The sequence below is a fragment of the Poromitra crassiceps genome, assembly GCF_964638095.1.
Source record: "Poromitra crassiceps genome assembly, chromosome: 6".
Taxonomy (NCBI): Eukaryota; Metazoa; Chordata; class Actinopteri; order Beryciformes; family Melamphaidae; genus Poromitra; species Poromitra crassiceps.
This window is the reverse complement of record NC_139627.1, coordinates 31,048,203-31,071,439: the sequence shown is the minus strand read 5'-3', so window position 1 is coordinate 31,071,439 and position 23,237 is coordinate 31,048,203. Positions and strand designations below refer to the sequence as shown.

The window sequence follows — 23,237 nt, the reverse complement described above, 5'->3', positions numbered from 1 at the left end:
CCTCTCCACATCAAATGCATTTTTGCTTTATCAGCAGTGCTTTTCTTTCCTTTTGTTTCCTATGGGAGCCCATTTCCGCCAGTGTGATGGGAAACTTTCTTAAAATAATGACTCAGTATAGTATCTGAACATTTTGAGAAACTTTTTCTTTATGACTTATGACTTTTACATTTACTTTTCTAAATCAACAGTATTCATTTAGTAATCAACACTATTAAATAAAACTGTAAATTATATAACCTATTTAAAAGAAAAATTGAGATAAAGCAACATTGTCAGATCTTTAAGATTATTTTTGGCATCACATAATATGACGGATCTGTTCCGGTCTCTCCTCAGATCCTCCCGGTAAGCCGGAGGTGACGGACATCACACGCTCCTCCGTGTCACTGGCATGGTCCGTGCCGTTCAACGACGGCGGCAGTAAGATCGTGGGCTACGTGGTGGAGAAGAAAGTCTATAGCACCGACGAGTGGGACGACAACCGCTGGCTGAAGTGCAACTACACCACCATCGCCGAGACCTACTTCACTGTCCCCAACCTGGGCGACGGAGAGACCTACGAATACCGCGTTCTCGCGAAGAACGCGGCCGGAGTGCACAGCGCACCCTCCGAGACCACCGGACCAATCACATGCAAGGACGAGTACTGTAAGTGTTAAAAATTATGTTTTTAGTACGATAGGCTCGGGGTCCCTCTCTTTTGGAATGGGGAGCGATGAGCAATGATACAATTTGCCAAACTAAATATTTTTTAGCCCAAAACTATGTAGATTTAGATCTAAAAAGATGGCTCCCTTACAAGAAACGCATCAGTATTATCACGTAATGGTTTATAACTTTTTGTGCACAAAAAATTATATCTGTAAGTCTAAACGTCTCGTCGTCTTCTCTCGCTGCAGGTCCTCCCAGAGCTGAGCTGTCCGGCTCGCTGGGAGAGACGGTCACGGTGCGTGCCGGGTCAGACCTGGTGCTGGACGGAGCTGTGGGTGGAAAGCCAGAGCCCAAGGTGTTCTGGGCTAAGGGAGACAAGGTGCTGGACCTGGGAGAGAAGTACTCTCTGACCTACACCGCCACCAGAGCCATGGCCATCATCAAGAACTGTGACAGATATGATACCGGAAGATACGTCCTGACCGTGAAGAACGCCAGCGGCACCAAGGTGGCCGTCGTCAACGTGAAAGTGCTGGGTGAGTGGACCGGACGCACGTCCGAGACCGAACTGCCATCACATCATTACAAAGACAAGCACTAGGACTTATTCAGTAGCACTGAATTATAGCCCACTGTTGACTCTCAACCACATATCAGCAGATATTCAACAGTGTCAGCTGAATTCCCGCAAGAATTGTTTCAACAGACCAGAACTTCACCTAAGTGTTTTCAGTTGACTCTCAACTAATGTTCAACAAACTATTTGTAATTAATGTCAACTAACTTGAAGTTGATTGTCATGTAGACCTGCTCAGTGGACTGTTTGTAGACTTCAGTTAGGCTTGTGTTTAAGTTTAGCTTATAGTTGCCAATTCAGTAAGGCAACTATTCCACATGTTGTCAAGTTTAACTTTATAATCCATTTAGGTAGTTAATCGGGTCCCTCGTGCACAAACATACATACTGTACTGTACTGTGTTATTCAGTGATAATGTAACCCTGTGTGTGTGTCTGTCTGCAGACACGCCTGGGGCTCCGGCCGACAGCATTGTGATCAGCAGAGTGACGGAGGAGAAGTGCTCCGTTTCCTGGAAGATCCCGCTGGAGGACGGAGGAGACTTGGTCACGCATTACATCGTGGAGCGCCGGGAGACCAGCCGCCTCAATTGGGTCATAATGGAAACAGAGTGCAAGACGCTGTCCTGCGTCAGCAGCAAGCTCATCAAGAACAATGAGTACATCTTCAGAGTCCGTGGAGTCAACACGTACGGAGCCGGAGTCCCTCTGGAGTCCGAGCCCGTCATCGCCAGGAACGCCTACAGTAAGACCCGGCCTTAAAACTCCAGATATAAAACAAACCAAACCAAACCACACTGGCCTTCAGCTTATGTGCTTGTTCTTGAAATGCACTGTGATGTAGTTTGTAAAGTGGTCTTACAAGCCAAGCAAGTGGTTAAAGCAGTGGTTCTCAATGTGGGGGTCCAGGGACCACCATGGGTCCATGAGAGGGTTCCATGGGGTCCCCAGCAAATTGATGCATTGTTAAACGTCAATATTATACAAGAAGTTAACACAATTGTAGAGAGAATGTAGAAGAATGGTATTTTGATCATAATGTCACTGTTATCTCTCTACCTACAATATGTTATTCTGGACAAAATCATATCTAACAATACAAATCTTCTCAGATTTGTGTCTGAGAGACGGAATTTCATCAAATGGGGGTCCATGGATCTAATGTTGGCTAAATTAGGGGTCCTTGATTTGAAAAGGGTTGAGAATCACTGGTTTAAAGTGAAAAGTTGTACAAACGGTATCTTTGAGCTGAATGAGTAAAATGTTTGACCACTAGAGGGCGACAGACAAACCTAGCAAAACACCATAAAGGCTAGCAGCTAAGCTAATTGTACCTACAGAGTCTCACCGGTTACCGGTCTCTCTTTGCCACAATGGAAATAAGTTTTGGAAACGTTATGACATTCTTGAGGATTTATATTAATGCATGCATAATTTTTATGATGTCTCAATGACATCTGCACATAGCACACATTAGCTATCATTAAGGTTGGTTTAAGATCTCTCTCTCTCAGGTTTAACTCAACAGAACTCTTTAAAAAGCACTACTTTTGTTTCCTTTTACAAAACAAAATGTACACAGTACACAGCAGTGGGAAACAGTTGTTGTCATTCCTCCCTCTCCTGTAGCCATCCCGTCGCAGCCCGGCACGCCAGAGGCCACCGCCGTGGGCAAGGAGCACGTCATCATAGAGTGGCTGAAGCCCGAGAGTGATGGAGGCAGCGAGATCAAGAACTACATGGTGGACAAACGAGAGAAGAGCAGCACCAGGTGGAACACTGTTGCATGAATGGATGATGGATGGATGGATGGATGATTGTTAGTGGCACAGTTTTTTTGTCTGTAATTATATTATCTTGTTTTTTGTTTAACAAATGATAACAATAGAAAACCAAATTCTATATACTGTATATACTGTATCTCCATATAAACTTATATAGATTTACTTAACCTAGTCAACACCTCCACTTGTCAATTTGCTTGTACAGGTGGGTGTTATTGCCTGCTAGACATTTCTGCCTCCTACAGCGCCGTAGGGTCAGCTGCAATAATAATAATAATAATAATAATAATAATAATAATAATATAAAAGAAAACTAAATTAAAACTAAAAGTACAGGATAACTACATTCTCTTTGGAATAGAGTCAGTCAGTTAAGATCAGTGGCACTGTTTTATCTTGGAATATTGATGCATATATTATTTCCCCCTGCTTACATTGCTCCATCCCTCTGTCTCTCTTTCCTCTTTTTCTTTCTGTCTCTCTCTCTCTGTCTCTCTCTCTGTCTCTCTCTCTCTCTCTCTCTCTCTCTCTCTCTCTGTCTCTCTCTCTGTCTCTCTCTCTCTCTCTGTCTCTCTCTCTGTCTCTCTCTCTCTCTCTCTCTCTCTCTCTCCAGGTGGACCAGGGTGAATAAGACCTACACCATTTACGACATTCGTCTGAAGATCACTGGTCTGCTGGAGGGCAGTGACTACCAGTTCAGAGTGACGGCCGTGAACGCAGCGGGAGACAGCCAACCGAGCGACGCCTCACCCTACATCCTCTGCAGGGACCCCACATGTAAGACGCTAAACTGGCTTTTATTTTGAAACCCGCTGGTGCAGGAAGAACTTTCTACTTTCATTTACATTTTTTCTTCAGCCTTGCAGTGCAGTATTTGAAGGAACAGATCGTTTTGTTGTGAGTTTTGGAGATGCCATCTCTCAAATACAATGGAAATGGATAATGGCTCTACTTGTGGTGCTCAAAATGCCAAATAATACATTTGAAATACTCAACAGTAATGTCTCTTTCCAGAAATCATGACCCAAGATAATCCACAGACCTTGTTCAGAGCAGTTTCATGTAGGAACTATTTTCTTTGGACCAAACCACACCCGTAAACTCCTGCTAGCTAGCTTTCTCTCCACTGAACGACTAGCTGGGTCGCTAGCTGAAACAGCTACCGGGTGTAGTTTGGTAACTTTGAAGCCACTTAAGACGAGATTTATAAATCAGGGTGCCTATAATCTTTGAACATACAAAATTATCTGATTTCTGTAATGGATTCAAAACTCGCTTTTCCTCTTGTCTCAGGTTTATCTTTAAAACAGTTCCTTAGAGAGGACGAATTAACTGTTTGACATAGATGACTGAATGTAACACCCAGGGGCATTTCTAGGGAGTGCCCACCCCTGAAATCTGATTGGCCACCCCCGGTGCCACCCCAAAATCCTGAGGGTGCCAGCATCCACGGCCACTGTCTTTCAGAGGCTGTAGCTAAGGCATCCATGGGTACCAATCATACTAGCTTGTTGGGAAGAGGGCTAAATAATGCTCCAAAGTTAGACTCGATTTTGGTGAAGGAAAGCTGGCATGGCCATTTTCAAAGGGGTCCCTTGACCTCTCACCTCAAGATATCTGAATGAGAATGGGTTCTATGGGTACCTACATGCCTCAAATAATACTGGCTGATGGCCATGTTAGAGGCGGGACCATCAAGCCAGTTAACTTATTTTTCCAAAGCTACAGTCCTTGAAGGGCCACATGTGAAACATGTATTTAAATTCTGAGATTAATCAAAAAAAACTTTGAGAATATAGTCAGAATTCTGACTTTTTCTGGCTCCGAATTCTGACCTGGGACTGGTCTACATCCTTCCTAAATGCCGCACTCAGTGCCACCCTTGCTTGAGTCTATGCCCCCCCCTCCGCCCCCCCCCAGTCCAAATGGCCTGGACATGCCACTGGTAACACCACACCCTATCTCTGTCTCTGTGTGGCAGACACGCCGGCCCCGCCCTCGGTGCCACGCATCACGGACACGACCAAGCACAGCATCAGCATGACGTGGACGCGCCCCATGTACGACGGAGGCTGTGATGTAACAGGCTACGTGCTGGAGATCCTGGAGGAGGGCATGGAGCAGTGGTACCGCGCCACCGCCAAGCCCTTCATCACCAACCAGTACACGGCCGCTGGACTGGCCTCCAATAAGAAGTACAGCTTCAGAGTGGCCGCCATCAACAGCAATGGCACTGGGGAGTTCAGCGAGCCCAGCGCAGAGACCGATCCCCTGGACAAAGTCGGTGAGTTAAATCTGGGAATGATGTCAGAAAATAACATGTCACATAGAGTTACAGAACAAAAGGACCGTTTAAGCAGACTTTCACATTTTATTTGGACTAGAAATTTGAACGCTCATTTCTAGTGTGCCGCGACCGTTTCGCGTGGTCGCACAGCTCGCAAGCTTCCCCAAAATGTTTTTTTGGGGGGTCAAAGCAAGTTTGATGTTGTAAAACTCATTTCGGCCACAAGAGTGCACCACTAACCCATGTTCTAAAGATTGGAAGAAAACATGATGTTTTTAGTCATATTTCGACTTTTTTTCTCACTTGCCTCTCAGGGCTTCTGCTGTTTTTCCAGGTAACACCCATGTTTTCATGCCTTCATATTAGATTATTTGACTCTTGACTTTCTAAACCCCGCCCCCTCCCCTCAGACATGCCTGACTTGGAGCTGCCTGATGACCTGAAGAAGACAGTGTGTTTGCGTGCGGGCGGGACGCTGCGCCTGTTTGTCACGGTGAGTGGCCGCCCGGCGCCTGTGCTGGCTTGGAGGAAGACGGGCGTGGAGCTGCAGAGCCGCGGGTTCATCGAGACCACAGACAGCTCCACTTCTCTGGTGGTGGAGAAGGTCGACCGCTACGACTCCGGGAAGTACGTCGTGGAGGCCGAGAACCCGTCCGGCAAGAAGACTGCCACCATCTTGGTTAAAATCTACGGTGAGGTCATGCAGGATTCAGGAAAATGCACTGACTGATGTATGGAAGATATGACTACTAGTGTTATTTACTGATAACAAATATCCTATTTCGTGAATATCTTAATATTTTCTGCGATATCACTGCAATATTTTGACTTTTGCATTTTGGATATTGCCCAAGCCTTGCATTCTATTTACCATATTATTGGAATATTTTACAATAAATATTATTGTTTATATTCACGGTAGCCCTTTACAATAAGGGTTCATTAAGTAACGGTTAGTTGATGCTTAATAAGCATCAACTAACCCTTAGTTAACAGTTAACTAATGTGTCTAGTAATCATTTACTAATGGCATTCTTGTTTTTTATAATAGTTTATTTTGCAATTAAAAAATTTCAGAACACACAAAAATGAACAAACTCAGATACAGGAAAATAAAAGAAAGAAAAAAGAAACATACATACACGCCAAAATTACAACGCAGTGCCACCAGTTATATACAGAGCTTATGTGCTTGTAAAAAAAAAGATTATTGTTTAGAGGGGGACTTCCATTTCTGCAGAATGAGTTTCTTGGCAACAATTGTCCCCTGTTTCAGAGATTGTTGCACAGCTGTAGGGAAGTCGAGAGAGGATTCCGAGCAGCCGGAAATGGCGAGTTCTGCCTCCGGCTGAAGGGTTATTTTGTAGGCCTTAGAGTACCAGGCAAATATTTTGGCCCAGAATCCGGTCAGTAAAGGGCAGGACCAGAAGGTATGAGACAAACACCTAAAGGCTGCTTTATGCTCACCATGCCGTGAAGGGAGCGGGGGTGGAGCAAGGGCCGGGTGCGTCAAATGACGTAAATCTGTTGGGCGTGGTTATTCGCTACCTCCGTAGGGCGCCCACCGTGTGCCTGATTTTTTTTCTCACAGCGCGACCTCCGCACGGCTTCTCTCCAAACATGGCCACTTTCAAGCCACTGAGCCCTGAACACTGAGCTGTGTTTTCCCCACATTTCTTGGTCCATGTGGTAGGCTATAAACTTTGATTTGCAACTGTTCGTTTTTAGTCATTTCACCAAGTAAATGTGTTGTGTTGAGAGCATGATTGAGAGAGATTAAAACCAGCACAGAGTAGGCTATCAGGGCTGAGAACTAAAACGGCTTTCAGTAAAAACAAGTTTGGTGATTCATTCATGTGCTGATGTACGGTCGTTTGAGAGTGAAAGCGCACTCAGTACTGCACATAATAGCGTTTCATTGCGACTTTTCACGGGCTGTTCTCACTATTACCATTGTACAATACATGCTGATCACTTCTGAGTATAATAGCATCTGCCCCAGAGCGAGGTCCGCACGGTGACTGGCGGAGACTCACGGAGCTCCACCCCCACGGAGCTTGCTCGAGTATAATGAGCCCTTAACACCTGTCAAGACAGTGGTGAGACAGATGGGTAAATCTTGTGCAACTTCTGCTTAGAATAGTGAAGACGGTGAGTGACTTTAAATTGGAGCAGCTGGTGTCTACTATTAACTGAGCCGAGTTGTATCACAGACAGACTCCTATCCCATATAATGTCAGATAAGTCAATGCCAAGTTCCCCCTGCCACACTTCTCTAATCCTCTCAGTAGAGGCCGCAGTGCAGTTGTCAAACAGACATATAAATCTAGAAATGAAATGCTTGGAGTGAGGAGGGCTCAGCAATTCATAGAAAAACGCATGTTCATTTAGGAGTGCTTCAAAAGTGTGAATCTAGGATCGAACATAATTTCTGACTTGCAGAAATCTGAGCCAGTTCATGCCGAGCAACCCAAACTTCCTCTTCAGCAGATCAAAGGATGCAAAAGGAACTAATGGCATTCATGTTAACTAAGGTATTGTGGTTGGGTTGAGGCATGAAGTCACTGAGGTTAACTTGAGAGCAAGCGTACTGTCAAGGCTGTTCATTAAGGGTTAGTTCATGCTTATTATTAATTAGTTAAGCATTAACTAACCCTTAATTAATGTACTGTTACCATATTCAGATCATACATGACCTTGTACCTTCTAAAGAGTCCTACGCATTGAGATGATCAACTAAAATAAATTACCATGCCCTCAAACAGTAATTTAATCCATTTGTCGCTCGTTTCTGTCCTCCAGACACTCCCGGGCCTCCGGGCTGCGTCAAGGTGAAGGACTACACCAAGGAGTCGGTGGTCATCATCTGGGATGTCCCAAGCATTGATGGTGGTGCCCACGTCAGCAACTACATCGTGGAGAAGAGAGAGGCCAACATGAAGTCCTACAAGACGGTCACCACCGAGTGCAGAAAAACCCTGTTGAGGATCACCGGCCTGGAGGAGGGCCAGCACTACTTCTTCAGAGTCCTGCCTGAGAACATCTACGGCGTGGGCCAGCCCTGTGAGACCTCCGAGGCCGTCATGCTGTGCGAGGTCCCGTCTGTGCCCATGGACCTCCAGGTGATGAGAAGATCTATGCTATTCCAATGTATTTATCAATATCTATGCTCTAACCTATGACCATCATGTGCTGTGACCTGTTGGGCAAGTTACTTCTCTCAAAATGTAATTCAATTACTTTTAAGTTACTAGTTACTAAGAAAAGTAACTTTTGCGTTACTTTTAAAAGTCTGCTTGCTTCGATTGTCTTATTAATTCACACATTATTTTAGTGTTGCTGTGGCATAGTGTGGGACAAGACATATTGTCAAATTTAATCTATCATTGTACCAGGATGGGATACTTGAACATTAACTTATTGGGGAGGCTTTTAGCCTACTTATGGTGATTAGCCTCTGGGGCTCATAACCTACTCGATGTCATTAGCCTCTTGGGTTCTGACTGCAGCTGTGTAAATTACAAGCGCTCCCTCCTATCTGGGCTGTCTGACTGTGGCTGCACATCATCTCTCTCTGGTTAGACCAGCAGGTAACGTTAGTTGTACATGTTGTGAACACAATCCCCCCTCATACACATGTAGGTAAGACCCTTATCTAAGCCTGTGTGTATTCTGTTGTCACTGCCATCTCTGGAAATGTGGTTTTATTACGACAGCTAAAAGTCCACTAGCATTGATGCTAACGGACTTAGCTGTAATAAAAGCAGATGCTATTCATCTATCGTCATTGCCTGGCTTACTGCTGCTTGCTGGTAATGTTAATCCCGTGGCCAGAAAAAATCCCCAGACTTGTCGCTAATGACGTTAGTCTCTTTTCTCCAGGAGGGTCTGAAAAGGTGTCCCAAGTCAGATGCAGCCATGAATGCGAACTGCGTACATTATGTGAGGGCTTCAGCCAGCCAGTGCGGTAACTTGTGGACGCACAAGTGAGCAGCAGTAGGGAGGGGAGGGGCTGAGGTGCTCAGTAGCTTCTTTTTTTTTACCTTTATTTATATGGTGTCACCGGTAAAACCGGTGTTGTCATGTGTTTATTACCCGGTATTACTGCAAAAAGTAGTTCATCCTATAGATAGACCTATTGTTCCTTAGACATCTTCCCTAAAAACAAAGTATTGCATGCCTTAAGTCCTGTTTTGCGTGCGCGATCCGCATTCTTGTCGGCTTGCATTGGCTCATATCGTCACTTTTTCATGACTTTACAACCGCATTGACTGTAACCTACCCTAACCTCAGTGGCCCTGTGCCTAAACCTAACCACATCCTCTGCGGTGAAATTAAATTGTGGACCAGTGATGTCACTTGTGCATGAATGACATCACTGGTCAACAACTTAACTCATATCAACTCTCAATAACTGTCAAACTAACTTAATGCCTGCAAAGCTTCACAGTTTCAGATATGTGTGACATCATGTGCAGAAAACTTTAATCAACGGACGTCAAACTTGTCTTTACCATTCATTATTAGAAGTTTATTTATTATGATAATTCTTCATTATAAATGTATTCATCAGGTGGTCGACGTCACCAAGTCCACCGTGGTCCTGCGCTGGGAGCCTCCGCTGCACGACGGTGGCAGCAGGCTGACTGGCTTCGTGGTGGAGGCCTGTAAGGTGGGCTCGGAGCGCTGGAGCTCCGTGGCCTCCGTCAAGGCCTCGGTGTCCCAGCACACCGTCCAGGCTTTGACCGAGAACGACCAGTACCTGTTCAGGGTCCGCGCCGCCAACAGCAGGGGGGTCAGCGAGCCCATGGACATCCGCACACCCATCACCATCCAGGAGATCACAGGTATGTCCACATCCTCACATAACCAAATTACGGTGGCCACTTTAGGACATCCTCAGCCTTGTAGATCTGCTTTGTCAGCTTTAGATGGAGCTGCATCAGGTTCAGCTTTGCCAATTGCTGCTGTGACACCTGTTTTGAGAGAGAGAGAGAGAGACGCAGCGGACGCATTTTTAAAGCTAGGTTGAAGATATCCTCCAAAACTAGAATGCCTAATGCATCCATCCATTGGTACCAGCCATATCATACTAGCTTGTCAGGATGGGGGCTAAATAACGCTCCAAATTTTGGCCAAATTCTGGCAAGGGAAAAACTGGCATGGCGTGCGTCCTGCTAGCTCACCTGGTAGCACGCATACCACGAAGGCTCTGCCCTTCACGCGGCCGACCCGGGTTCGAATCTGACCTGCGGTCCTTTGCCGCATGACATCCCCTCTCTCTCCCCACCTTTCCTCTCTGCCTACTGTCCTATCTAAAAAATAAATAAAGGCGAAATGACCAAACATCTTTTGGTTCACTGAAGACAGAAACAGGAGCTCTCACATGCAAATGCATAGCCAACAGAAAGTGTGTGTGTGTGTGTGTGTGTGTGTGTGTGTGTGTGTGTGTGTGTGTGTGTGTGTGTGTGTGTGTGTGTGTGTGTGTGTGTGAGAGAGAGAGAAAGAGAAAGAGAAAGAGAGATGCAGTGGGGGAAAGCTGTGTGACATGACATCACAATGCTTTTTATTTTATTTTAAGTTCACATACCTGGGTATTCAGAGCACCTACGGTATATAAGAATGTATGCACACACACAAAAATCAAATTTCTTTAGTTTTTCACATCAGGATTTCATTCATAAATGTCATCTACAGTATGCTGACGTAACTAAGAACTATCAAATGTCTACTCCATTTCAACCACGACATGACAGCTGTCAATCAATCTTCATGGCTGCCTAGTGCCTACATGGGCAGACTTTTCTAAGCACATAAATGTTAATATACTTGGCCAATAAGTATGTAACATACAAAATAAAACAAAAGGTAATGTCTTAAATTAATGTAGAATGCATAGGACATGTAACTGGTTCATTAAACTCGCATTCCAGCAATATTGTATTTACTGCAGCTCTTTACCGCGGCTGTGCGACGCTTCAAGCCCCAGCAGGCAGTCTCTTGCCTCGGCGTGTCCGCATGGAAGCAGCCAGCTGCCCTTTTCTCTCCGGATCCCACTCGCGTAGCGCCAGAACACACTCGATTTGGGGGCGGAATACGCCAGGATTGGCCAACGTAAACTCCAGTCCCCAGAACTGTCAAATCAAATCATCGACTCACTATCTCCTGCCTCTCAACCCTCCTTCAGTCAGGGCAAGGTTTGTTTTCAGTCTGATACTTACCGACCCTCTCTGAGACCCAGTTCAGTGTACTAATAGTTGTCACAACGGGATGCGATTATCATACTACTGTATGTTCTAATGGGCCATATTCCATTGTGTTTTTAAATTTCATGGCAGGCCACTTAAAAATGGGCAACCCACCCCTGCCCTAGGGGATCAATAAAATTCAATCTTATCTTATTTTAAATGCCACGGTCTCAGGTGAGAATACCAATGCAAGCAGCTTTATTTGTATAGCATATTTCATACACTGAGGCAATTCAAAGTGCTTTACAGAGTAATAGAAAATTCAGTAAAAGATTTATAAGGGATACAAAAGATAAAGTACTTAGAAAGCATAAAAAGTAAGCATTACCCGGACAAGACAAACGAAAATGAGTACTTGCCTGTGTCAGTCAGCTCTGTTGGGATCCTGAACAGAAACAGTTAAAACGAAGGCTATTTAAAGTAAGCTGAAATGATAAATGTTTAGCCATTGCAGGGTATAGTAGGCAATGTAACAGAAATTGTCAGTCAGGGCTTGTCTGATATCATCTGGTAGGTTATTCCATAGGGTTGCTCGATTATAGCAAAAATCACAATCAACAATATTTTGACTGATATTGAGATGAGGATTATTTAATGCGATTACTCATTGACTTTGGCAACATCATGCATTTAGTGAACTTGAAAAAAACTTTTTAATACTAGATATATTTAAAATGTAAATATAATTTAACTAATAAACAAAGAAATACATGAAAACAAAAGTTACAAAAAGATAAATAAATAGGCGAACTAAAATAAATAATATAATAAAAAAATAACTGTTTTATCTTATTTCCATAATTGTGGGATGCCAATATTAATTGCACAGCCCTATTATTCCCGGTCTCTGTTGCATGATAAAACACTGCTTCACCGTGTTTTGTTCTCATAAGAATTTGACAAACTAAGTTTTTGACCTGACCTCTGACCTCTCCACAACACTTTGATTATTGTTTCCAGTGATGCCCAAGATTGACCTAATCAGCATCCCTCAGAAGCTCGTTTACGTTCACCGCGGCAAACCCCTTGACCTGAACCTGCCCATCCATGCCCGGCCCCAGCCCGTCTGCTCCTGGTTCTTCGGAGGTGTGAAGATGAAAGAAAGCATCGACCGCATCAAGATCGACAGCAACGGCAAATACACGCACCTCACCGTCCGTGACACCACTATCAATGACACAGGAGACTATGCCCTGGAGGTCAAGAACAGTGTCGGCGTGGCACGTGAGGTCATCAAAGTCATCATCCTCGGTAAGTGGATGCTATTTGCTTTCTACATGCAAACATTATATACAAGCATGTTGTTCTAGCCCTTTCATGCATGAATTATTATTGCTAGTGTTTTTACTTTTAAACAAGTGAAAAATTATTCCAATACATTTTCTTAAATACATTTATTTTTAGTAGCTGTCCACTGCAGTGGACGCTATGCATCAATGGTATAAAAAGTGATTCAATGGAACTCAATATAGGTCAGAAAAAAGCAAATGGTATGAATACACATGAGAAAATGTTTCTTCTATATACAAATGTTTTTTCGGACCTATATTGGTGTCCACTGTAGACAGATATATTCTCAGTCACAGAAATGTTTTTTACAAGAAAGATATGATTAAAATCTGGATTTAGTTGATTTCTTTGAAAGGAGGATGAAAGGAGGATGAAAGGAACAATTATTCATGAGGTACTTGGTACATCTCCTGTTCCCTCCGCCGTTTTGAATTTATGATGCAATATCTCAAAACAACAAAGACGTGGGGACGTGGTACTACAACTTAAATGGTTCAACATAATAATGACGGACTGAGTGGCACGGTGACTCAGTGTTAGCACTGTTGCCAGTGCTACATTAAGAAGGATGTGGATTCGAATCTCCACTCCGGTCCTTTCTGTGTGGAGTTTGCATGTTTGCATGGGTTTCCTCCCACAATCTAAATATATGCTGGGTTTGTGTAGTATCACAATTAGGGCTGCAACTAAGAATTATTTTCATTATCAATTAATCTGTTATTTTCTCAATTAATTGATTAGTTGCTTGGTCAATAAAATGCCAGAAAATGGTGAAAAATGTGGACCAGTGGTTCCCAAAGCCCAAGATGACATCCGCAAATATCTTGTTTTGTCCACAACCCAAAGATATTCAGTTTACTGTCATAGAGGAGTAAGGAAACCAGAAAATATTGACATTTAAGAAGCTGGAATAAGATAACGTTGACTTGTTTTCTTAAAAAAATACTCAAAATGGTTAATGGCTTATCTAAATAGTTGTCGAGTCATTTTCTGAAGATGGACTAATCAATTAATCAATTAATCGTTGCAGCTCTAATCGCAATGTATATAACCGTAATGATCGTCGTATATGATGTATGTAACCTATGTTGTGTGTAGATATATGATGTAGTATATGACTGTGCCATGCTTGTGTGATAAGGGGCTGTAAACTGAACTGAACTGAACTAACTGACCATCTTGTTTGCCAGACAAACCCGGCGTCCCGGTGGGTCCGGTGAGGATCGACGAGATGGATGGAGTGTCGGTCACCGTCAGCTGGGAGCCCCCAGAGAAGGACGGCGGCGCTAACGTTAGCGGCTACGTGGTGGAGCAGCGTGATGCGCACCGGCCGGGCTGGAGCACCGTATCCGAGTCGGTGACGCGACCATGCTTCAAGTTCACCCGTCTGAGCGAGGGCACGGAGTACGTGTTCCGCGTCGCCGCCATGAACCGCTTTGGCTTCGGCAGCTTCCTGCAGTCTGAGGTGGTCGAGTGCAAGAGCCCCAAGAGTAAGTTCTCCTCTATTTATTACATTAATTGTTACCAATGTGCGGTCCGGGGTCCACCAGGGGTCTTTGAGCTGGTTTCATGTGGTCTGCAGCAAGATTAGATGCATTTTTCAAAATGCTTTTTTATGATCTTGCTTTTAATTAATTCCACTTTAAAAAAAAATCTTAACACTATGGTTATTTTAGATTTCTTGATTTCTTATACTGTACTTGGTTCATTTTTCTTATACTTGCTAATTACTTTTTATATCTAGGATTGTGTTTTATTGTTTTTAACTTATTTTATTATGTGATCTTTTGATTTTATAATTCTTATACTTGATTTATGCTTTTTTAAATCTTAGGATTGTTTTTATTATCAATTAATTGTATTATTACTTCTCTTAACTTATGGTTTTCTATTGATTTTATTTTGTCTTGTAAAGCTGCATTTTCTGTTATGAAAGGTACTATCTCTCTCTCTTTCTCTATCTATCTATCTATCTATCTATCTATCTATCTATCTATCTATCTATCTATATCTATATCTATATCTATATCTATATATATATATAGATATATATATAATAGTTATTAGGGCACCAGGCACCAGTGGCGAAGGCCCTATTGTTGTTGTATGGGTTGTTATTATTATTATTATCATTATCATTATCATTATCATTATCATTATTATTATTATCGTTCGAGTGCATTTTTGAGGGGCTAAACATGCACGGAAAGTTGTGAAACTTTGCACATGTCTCAGAAGTGTGCGAAGAAAATTATATTTCATGGGTCTTGAGCATGGCCGTGGCAAAATGGCTCGATAACGCCCCCTATAAAAAATTAAACGGAGTAGCCCTCAGGGGATGTTTCACCTAAAGTTACGAATTTCACAGGGCACATGTAACGTGTCCAGACTGACAAAAAAGTATCTTGGTGCCATGACCTAAACCGAACAGGAAGTCAGCCATTTTGAATTTACTGTTCAATAATTTTTGACGTTTCAGCCATTTTCCAGGGGTCATACTTTAACAAACTCCTCCTAGGGGGTTCATCAGATCCCCCTCAAACTTGCACAGTATATACAGGGGACCCCAACGATGAAAACTCATTCAAATTTTGCGTTTCCGATGAACGGGGTGGGCGTGGCTATGCGGCGAATATTGATGTCTCGCCATGAAACACGAAGTCGCTGTCACTCGAATGCACATTGTCCTATCTGCTCCAAACTTGTCATGTATGATAAGTATCAATATTCGGTTAATACTCATAGTGCAGCTTTAATTGTTATTATTATTATTATTATTATTATTATTATTAATTCATGTATCATATAATTATGTATTCATGTACTTTATAATTTGCTATTAGCATTACCCATACAGTATATATATATAATCTTATTGAAAAATAAAGACGATAAGTTAATCTAATTTTTATGTCCCTTCTCTCTCTCTCTTCTCTCTCCTCTCTCTCTCTGTCCCTGTCTCTATCTCCCTCCCTTTCTTCTGTCTTTCTCTCTGCAGCCATCCCTGGACCGCCCAGCCGGCCCGAGGTACTGGATGTGACCCACGAGGGCATGACCCTGACGTGGCACGCGCCAGAGGACAACGGCGGCTCCACCATCGCCGGCTACATCATCGAGCGTAAGCAGGCCAGCTCGGACCGATGGATGAGCATCAGCAAGAACCCAGTCACCATGACCCGGTACCGCTCGTCCGGCCTGGTGGAGGGCGTTGAGTATGAGCACAGAGTCACCGCCATCAACTCCAGAGGCCCCGGCAAGCCCAGCGAGCCCTCCGCCATCACCGTGGCCATGGATCCCATCGGTATGTTTCGCAGGCTTTGTGTTCGGGGGGTTGAGGAAGGGGGGTGAACAGGGTGTGCAGGTATGCATCTGTCATATGCCAAGGTACAATGTACAGTAAGCAGGATCGGTAGAAGAGGAGTCTGTGTAAAATAATTGTAATAACAATTACTTTTTTTAGCCCCCCCAAACCCCCCAACACACACATGTTATTTTTCACTTAGTATTATTACTATTGAGAAACAGGCGATATTGTACTAGATAGATTGGCTGAAAGCCTGCTGTAACTAACACATAATATTTTTTTAGAGAGAGAAAAAAACGTCTCCTGAAGAGCATGCCCCTGGACTCCAGCAGTTAAATGCAGGAAACTTGTTCAAAAGTAATTCAAAAGTAACGGAAAGTAATCAGTTACATTACTTTAATATCTATGTTACTCATTACAATTTAATAATTTAATAAAGGTAATTAGTAATTCTATCAGATTACATTTTTCTTCTTCAAAATGTTATTTTCAATCTTTATAGAACAACAATAACACGAACAAGACAAACAGGCTCAGACACAGGAAAGAAAAGAAAAAGAAAAAAATACATACATCATCAACGTTCAACATTATAACATGTTGCTACCTGCCACATAAGGTGCTTGTGTCTGTAATAGATTGTGCACGAGGTCCCACACAAGGGGTCCACGAGAAACCAGATGGGAGAGCTCCAGTCACTATTCATTCTTAACCTCATCAAAGTAGGCCAAAAAATTGTCCCAAATAGTCAAGAACCTTTTACACGTGTTGGCTCTCAGGTACCTGAGTCTCTCCATCTGTATAACAGAGATCATCAGTGTCAGAGATTGTTGCACAGCTGTAGGGAAGTTCAGTGAGGACTCCGAGCAGCCGAAGATGGCAAGTTCTGCCTCCGGTTGCAGGATTATCGGATTATATTTTTATTATTCAAATATTATTTGAATTTCTTTTTCTTTTTTTTCAAACAAAAAAACTCACAAAACGTAAACTCCCCCTTTCCCACATGGAGACACAAAAAGAAAAGAAAAACAAAACAAAACAGCAACACATAACTGATGACTACTACCTCACACAGTTCCCATCACCATCTTATTATAGAAACATAAAAAGTAAAAAAATATCATTTTACTCTATTGCAGCATATTGATACTCAAAATAATCTAAAAATGGTTGCCAGACGTTAAAAAACCTTTGCACAGACCCTCAGATTGAATATTTCAACTTTTCAAATTTTAAATGAGCCATCACCTCTCCAACCCATTGTTTATGTGTACAGTAGGAGGTATAACCGACTTCCACTTGAGCAGGATGAGGCGTCTAGCCAAGAGTGATGTAAAGGCCACCACATCCAGATTACATTTTTAAAGTAACCCTCCCAACCCTGCTTGTGTTGAACAGAGCCTCCGGGTTGTCCAGTGCAGCCCAGAGTCACTGACACCACCAGGACCTCCGTGTCCCTGGCCTGGCTGCCTCCCGAAGAAGAGGGTGGCTCAGTGGTCACCGGCTACCTGGTGGAGATGCAGAAGGTGGACCAGGTGGAATGGACCAAGTGTAACACCACGCCCACCAAGATCTGCGAGTACACGCTGACCCACATGCCCCAGGGAGCCGAGTACAAGTTCCGGGTCATGGCCTGCAACGCTGGTGGACCCGGAGAGACCGCCGAGGTTCCTGGAGTGGTTAAAGTCCAGGAGATGCTCGGTAAGAGAAACCATTTCACTGACATGGTCTAGTCACCTCATTCATGCTGGATTTAGCTTTATGTTTTGTGAAAAAACAGTTTTTCGAGTTTTTGTTTTCTAATTAATGTGTGATATTATGTATTGCCCTATGTTTCTCTTATCTTGCAAAAACACTATTAACAGATGTTTTTCTTCCAATGACAATATTGACAACCATTGACCAGGCCTCTCCTTATGAAGTACAAATAGTGCATGTCAAAGTCTTCATTATTTATTTTTTAAGTATGATAGTTATGTATGTTATGTGACTCAGTTACACTTTTTCTGTTTACTTGTTTGTTTTATTTTATGCTTTTCTTCTTATTTTTTTCTTATAGAAAAAATATTAATTGTATGATTCTCTGTTTATTATGTTATTGAAACCCTCTGGCTTTCAATTATCAAAGAAAAAATAAAGAAAAACACCAGGAAGAAGAAAGAAATAAGTACAATGATTGCAATAATCTCAGTACCAACTCTCTGCATCTCCTCTTCAGACTATCCTGACTTTGAGCTGGACGGAAAATACGAGGAGGGTTACGTGGTCCGGCAGGGAGGCGTGGTCCGTCTGTCGGTGCCTATCAAGGGAAAGCCAATCCCCACCTGCAAGTGGACGAAAGATGGCCGCGACATCTCCCACCGTGCCATGATTGCCACCCACGATGACATCACAGAGCTCATCATCAAGGAAGCCCACAAAGACGACACGGGCACCTACGACCTGCTGCTGGAGAACAAGTGCGGCAAGAAGGCTGTCTACATCAAGGTTGGTGTTGAACTGAGGAGCAGCATCACGTCACTTCTCAAAACATATTTACAGAGGAAAACATATTTTTATATTTTATACATTTTATATTTGTATATTTTTAGTCACACCCTCTTCTGGGTTAGCCATATGAACCAAGGGATTTCATCTGCCATTTATTTTTCTGTTTACTTTTCATATGTGGAGAGAAGAGGTCGCACACTGGTAGCCACGATGCAAAAATATATTTATGAAAACATCAACGTTTCGACCATGCGGTATTCGTCAGGATATGAACAGACTGAATGGACAACATATATAGGGAGAGGGACACAGGTGGAAATCATTACAGGGAGGCGTGTCCACAATCAGACATGCAATTACGGAGATTGCTTTAACCTTATTCAGTCAATGTCCACAAATAATATTCCTGTTCAATAATAAACAACATAACATAAAACTACATGAGACAATATCAAAAATGTCAAAAGTGTCATAGAGTCAGCAAAATACAGCCAAAAACACATATTTAAATGGAAAAAAATTGTTAAGGAGGACCATAGTGTAATCCTCAAGGTCATACACTAGAATAAACAATTAAATGCAGAGAAAGAAATAAAGTATTATTATACGTGCAGAAAATGTGTTAGAGATTGGAATGGAGGGAAGACGCTGAATATACACGATACACTCCATATATATAGTCAAAGGAAATATTTCAGTTCAAAATCAACATTAAGACCATTTGGGACTAGAGTATTTAAAAAATCCATAAAGTCTCTCCTTTCAAAAAGAAATTATATAAATCACCCCCTCAGATGATTTGGCACGGCTCTAATTTGCGGCTGCGGCACGTGCTGTGAAAGTCTCTGCATCCCCGCCAAGAATTGCATCTCCACCATATTTCGGGGCTGTTTTAACTTAGAAAACAGGGAGGTCACATTTCTGTATAAATCATTACAATATGCTCCCGTGAGGTGGGGATGCATGTAGCTGCTGCCGGGTGGGGGTGCAAAACTCGGCATAACACCTGGAAAAATGCACAAGGCGGACAGCTATCTTCCCTGCCTTAAGGCACCCGCAAACAGGTGCGCAAGCGCAAATAGGGGATCGCCTGTACCAAGATAGGGCCCAGTGGTTATAAATGTACTGTTGCATTGTGTACAGGCACCGCACTTATAATTTTCATCTGAAACTTGACACCTGTCACACAGTGGTGAGACAGAAGGGAAGAACTTGTGTAACTTATGCTTGGAATAGTGAAGATGGTGAGCAACTTTAAATTGTTGCAGCTGGTGTCTGCTATTAACTGAGCGGAGTTGTACCATAGACAGAATCCTTTCCCATATAATGTCAGATAAATCCATACCAAGTTCCACCTGCCACGCTTCTCTAATCCTCTCAGTAGAGGCCGTGGTGCAGTTGTCAAACAGACATACAAATCTAGAGATAAGATGCTTAGAGTGAGGAGGGTTCAGCAATACATTGTAAAAAGCATGTTAATTTGGGAGCGCTTCAAAGGTATGAATCTTGGAGCGAACACAATTTTTGATTTGCAGGTATCTGAGCCAGTGCATGCCGGGCAACTCAAACTTCCTCTTCAGCAGATCAAAGGATGTAAAATGACCATCTATGTAGGTCTCTGATGGAAACCAGACCCTTCTCACTCCAGGCATGGTAGTTTTATCTGACCATGGAGCAAAAAAGAGTGATTGAAACAAATTGGTGTGTGGACAGAAACATCTGGTAGACTCAAAACACTCCTAACTTGTTTTAGAATTCTGACAGAATTTTGTAAAAACCCAGGCCTTTCTTAGAAAACAACATGGCTGGCAGGGAGTAGTTTGCAATAGAGCTGGCCTCCATTTTGAGCCACAGGGGAGCACCGGGATTTAAATTGGCAGGAGTCCCTTGCTGCCAAAACATTAGAGCCCTAACATTGGCAGCCCAGTAGTAGTGTCTAAACACTACTACTAATTCTAAAACAAGTTAGGAGTGTTTTGAGTCTACCTTCCTTCAGACTTGGGTTTTTGCAAGTGAATTTTCGAAATTCTATGGTTCTTATAGTTCCAGATGTAAGACAGAATTATGGAGTCCAGTTCCTTGAAGAACGGAGTTCAGGAGTGTACCAGGGGGAGGAGGTGGTGAATGAGACTGTAGAGGTTTTCATGGGGGCCAGTGAGTCAAGGGAGTCAGAAAGAACAGATTTGAGTAGGGTGGCAGTCATCAACTGACAGTGTGTAAATCTAAACTGTGTGAAAACAAGTGTGACAAGGATGCCATCACTAGAGTGTAACAACTAGCTACTGTACATAAAGCTGTATAAAACTTAAAGTTAACTTCCCGTACGTTAACCCCCTGTCTCCAGGTGAAGGTTATGGGCCGTCCAGACATCCCAGAGGGCCCTCTGGAGTTCGACGACATCCAGGCGCGGTCGGTCAGAGTCAGCTGGAGGCCTCCTTCAGACGACGGAGGCTCCGACATCCTGGGATATATCGTGGAGCGCCGAGAGGTTCCCAAGGCCGCATGGTACACGGTGGACTCCCGCGTGACGGAGACCTCTCTGGTGGTGAAGGGCCTGAAGGAGAACGTGGAGTACCACTTCAAGATCTCTGCCGAGAACCAGTTCGGCGTCAGCAGGTCCCTCAAGTCCGACGAGGCGGTCACACCCAAGACGCCGCTGTGTGAGTGTCCATCCCTTTTGTCTTCCTTTGGGTTTCAAGACTCACATTTCATTGCTATTCCATCCTCTAATTGGCTGCTGTCAGTCGAACAATATAGTGTTTGTGAAATACCAATGCATTTTGGTCACTATAAGCTGGTGGTGGCATTAAAATCCCCTCAGAAATAACTCATACAAGGCTTACACAAGGTAACACATTAGATAAGAAATACAGGCTAAGTAAATATAAAAATTAATAAAAGAGATCAAATGGATAAGAAGAGAGAGAAAAATAAAGAGTTAAAATCCAAAAAAAGAGAATATGGATGAAGTTGCATTGGCAATGCAGAACAATGTTATAGAATTTGTCAAAGTTCAGATACAAAAGGCAACAAAAAAGGTAACCCAACCTATGCACATAACACATAAATAACAATGTTCCGATGTCAATAATTCTTGTAAATATTAATGACCATAAAATATGTATCCTCCCCCAGGCCCACCAGAGGCTCCCAGCAACCCGCCAGAGATCATGGAAGTAACAAAGACCACGGTGGCGCTGTCCTGGGCCCGGCCCCGTGACGATGGAGGCTCCAGGGTCACAGGATACTACGTGGAGAGAAGAGAGGTTTCCACAGAGAAGTGGGTCCGTCACAACAAGACCCACATCACCACCACCATGTACAATGTGACCGGCCTCATTCCTGACGCAGAGTACATGTTCCGTGTTGTGGCTCAGAACGACATCGGGCAGAGTGAGCCCGGTCCCGCCTCCGAATCTGTCATCTGCAAAGATCCATTTGGTGAGTTACAAAGTACATTCATTCTTTCTGTGTGAATAAATAGATCTAACATCCAAGTAAGATACTTTGAATGAGACGTTAGAATAAATTTAAGTCAACACTGGATTTTTCATATCTATCCCTAAAGTTAGCTTGTATTGTTTTCATAAAAGTCTATAAAGCTCTATATAAAAATAACCAATTCACACACCAAAAGCTTTTTCCATAGTTTGACTATTTCACTGAACATTATCTTTTACCTACAGTTCTTCAGTATGCTTCTCCATAAATCTCATAGCCTGTCTTCCGTTCTCTGTTTCCCAGACAAACCCAGCCAACCGGGAGAGATTGACATCATCTCCGTCACCAAAGACTGCATCACCATCCACTGGCTCCGGCCCGAGTACGATGGTGGCAAGGAGATCCTTGGCTACTGGATAGAGTTCAGACAGGCGGGAGAAAGCGCCTGGAAGAAGTGCACCAAGGAGCGCTCAAAGGACCGCCAGTTCACCATGGGTGGCCTGAACGAGGCCACCGAGTACGAGTTCAGAATCTTTGCCGAGAACGAGACCGGACTCAGCCGGCCACGCAGGACGCCCATGGGAATCAAGACCAAGCTGAGCGGTGAGTGGTCCTTTGAACATTAAGCAATCATTTGTCTTGCATTTTCTTTGTGTTTTGCATTTCCGTGCTTTATATACGTATGGAACATTATTTACTGTACAGAATCTTAGAAAATATCAATGTTATACATATTTTACAGAACAATAAAATTGGGCTTTAACATGTATATTGACAAATGCTTTACTCTAAACCAGTGGTTCTCAACGTGGGGTCCGTAGAGGTCCTTGATGGGGTTTCTGGGGGTCCCCAGCAAATTGATGAATTGTCAAACTTTACAAAAAAAAAAAAATCCAATATGTTTATTGTCATTCTTTCCTTATACACAACATACAGTGACAATACAACTTTAAAGACCACACACCTTACAACATACACACACACATACACACACACACACACACACACACACACACACACACACACACACACACACACACACACACACACACACAATCAACCTGCAACAATTCAAACTAAATACTGATAAAACAAATCAAAACACTTCCTCCACATTGCTCACATTTTTTTATTTTTTTTTCACAAACTTTCAGGCAAGACCT

General features: G+C 43.1%; 1 protein-coding gene across 1 annotated transcript in view; it reads left to right on the top strand.

Moving 5' to 3' along the window:
• ttn.2 (titin, tandem duplicate 2) overlaps nt 1–23,237 on the top strand; it is a 227,719-nt gene that overhangs the window by 182,918 nt on the left and 21,564 nt on the right. Inside the window, exons 117-133 of the mRNA XM_083639536.1 lie at nt 340–651; nt 903–1,190; nt 1,676–1,975; nt 2,860–3,001; nt 3,628–3,791; nt 4,996–5,298; nt 5,712–5,993; nt 8,104–8,423; nt 9,875–10,148; nt 12,510–12,800; nt 14,030–14,329; nt 15,838–16,140; nt 17,542–17,844; nt 18,362–18,630; nt 20,978–21,293; nt 21,769–22,074; nt 22,378–22,677. Of these exons, the coding sequence (XP_083495662.1) occupies nt 340–651; nt 903–1,190; nt 1,676–1,975; nt 2,860–3,001; nt 3,628–3,791; nt 4,996–5,298; nt 5,712–5,993; nt 8,104–8,423; nt 9,875–10,148; nt 12,510–12,800; nt 14,030–14,329; nt 15,838–16,140; nt 17,542–17,844; nt 18,362–18,630; nt 20,978–21,293; nt 21,769–22,074; nt 22,378–22,677 (4,773 nt within the window). The remainder of the gene's footprint in view (nt 1–339; nt 652–902; nt 1,191–1,675; nt 1,976–2,859; nt 3,002–3,627; nt 3,792–4,995; nt 5,299–5,711; nt 5,994–8,103; nt 8,424–9,874; nt 10,149–12,509; nt 12,801–14,029; nt 14,330–15,837; nt 16,141–17,541; nt 17,845–18,361; nt 18,631–20,977; nt 21,294–21,768; nt 22,075–22,377; nt 22,678–23,237) is intronic.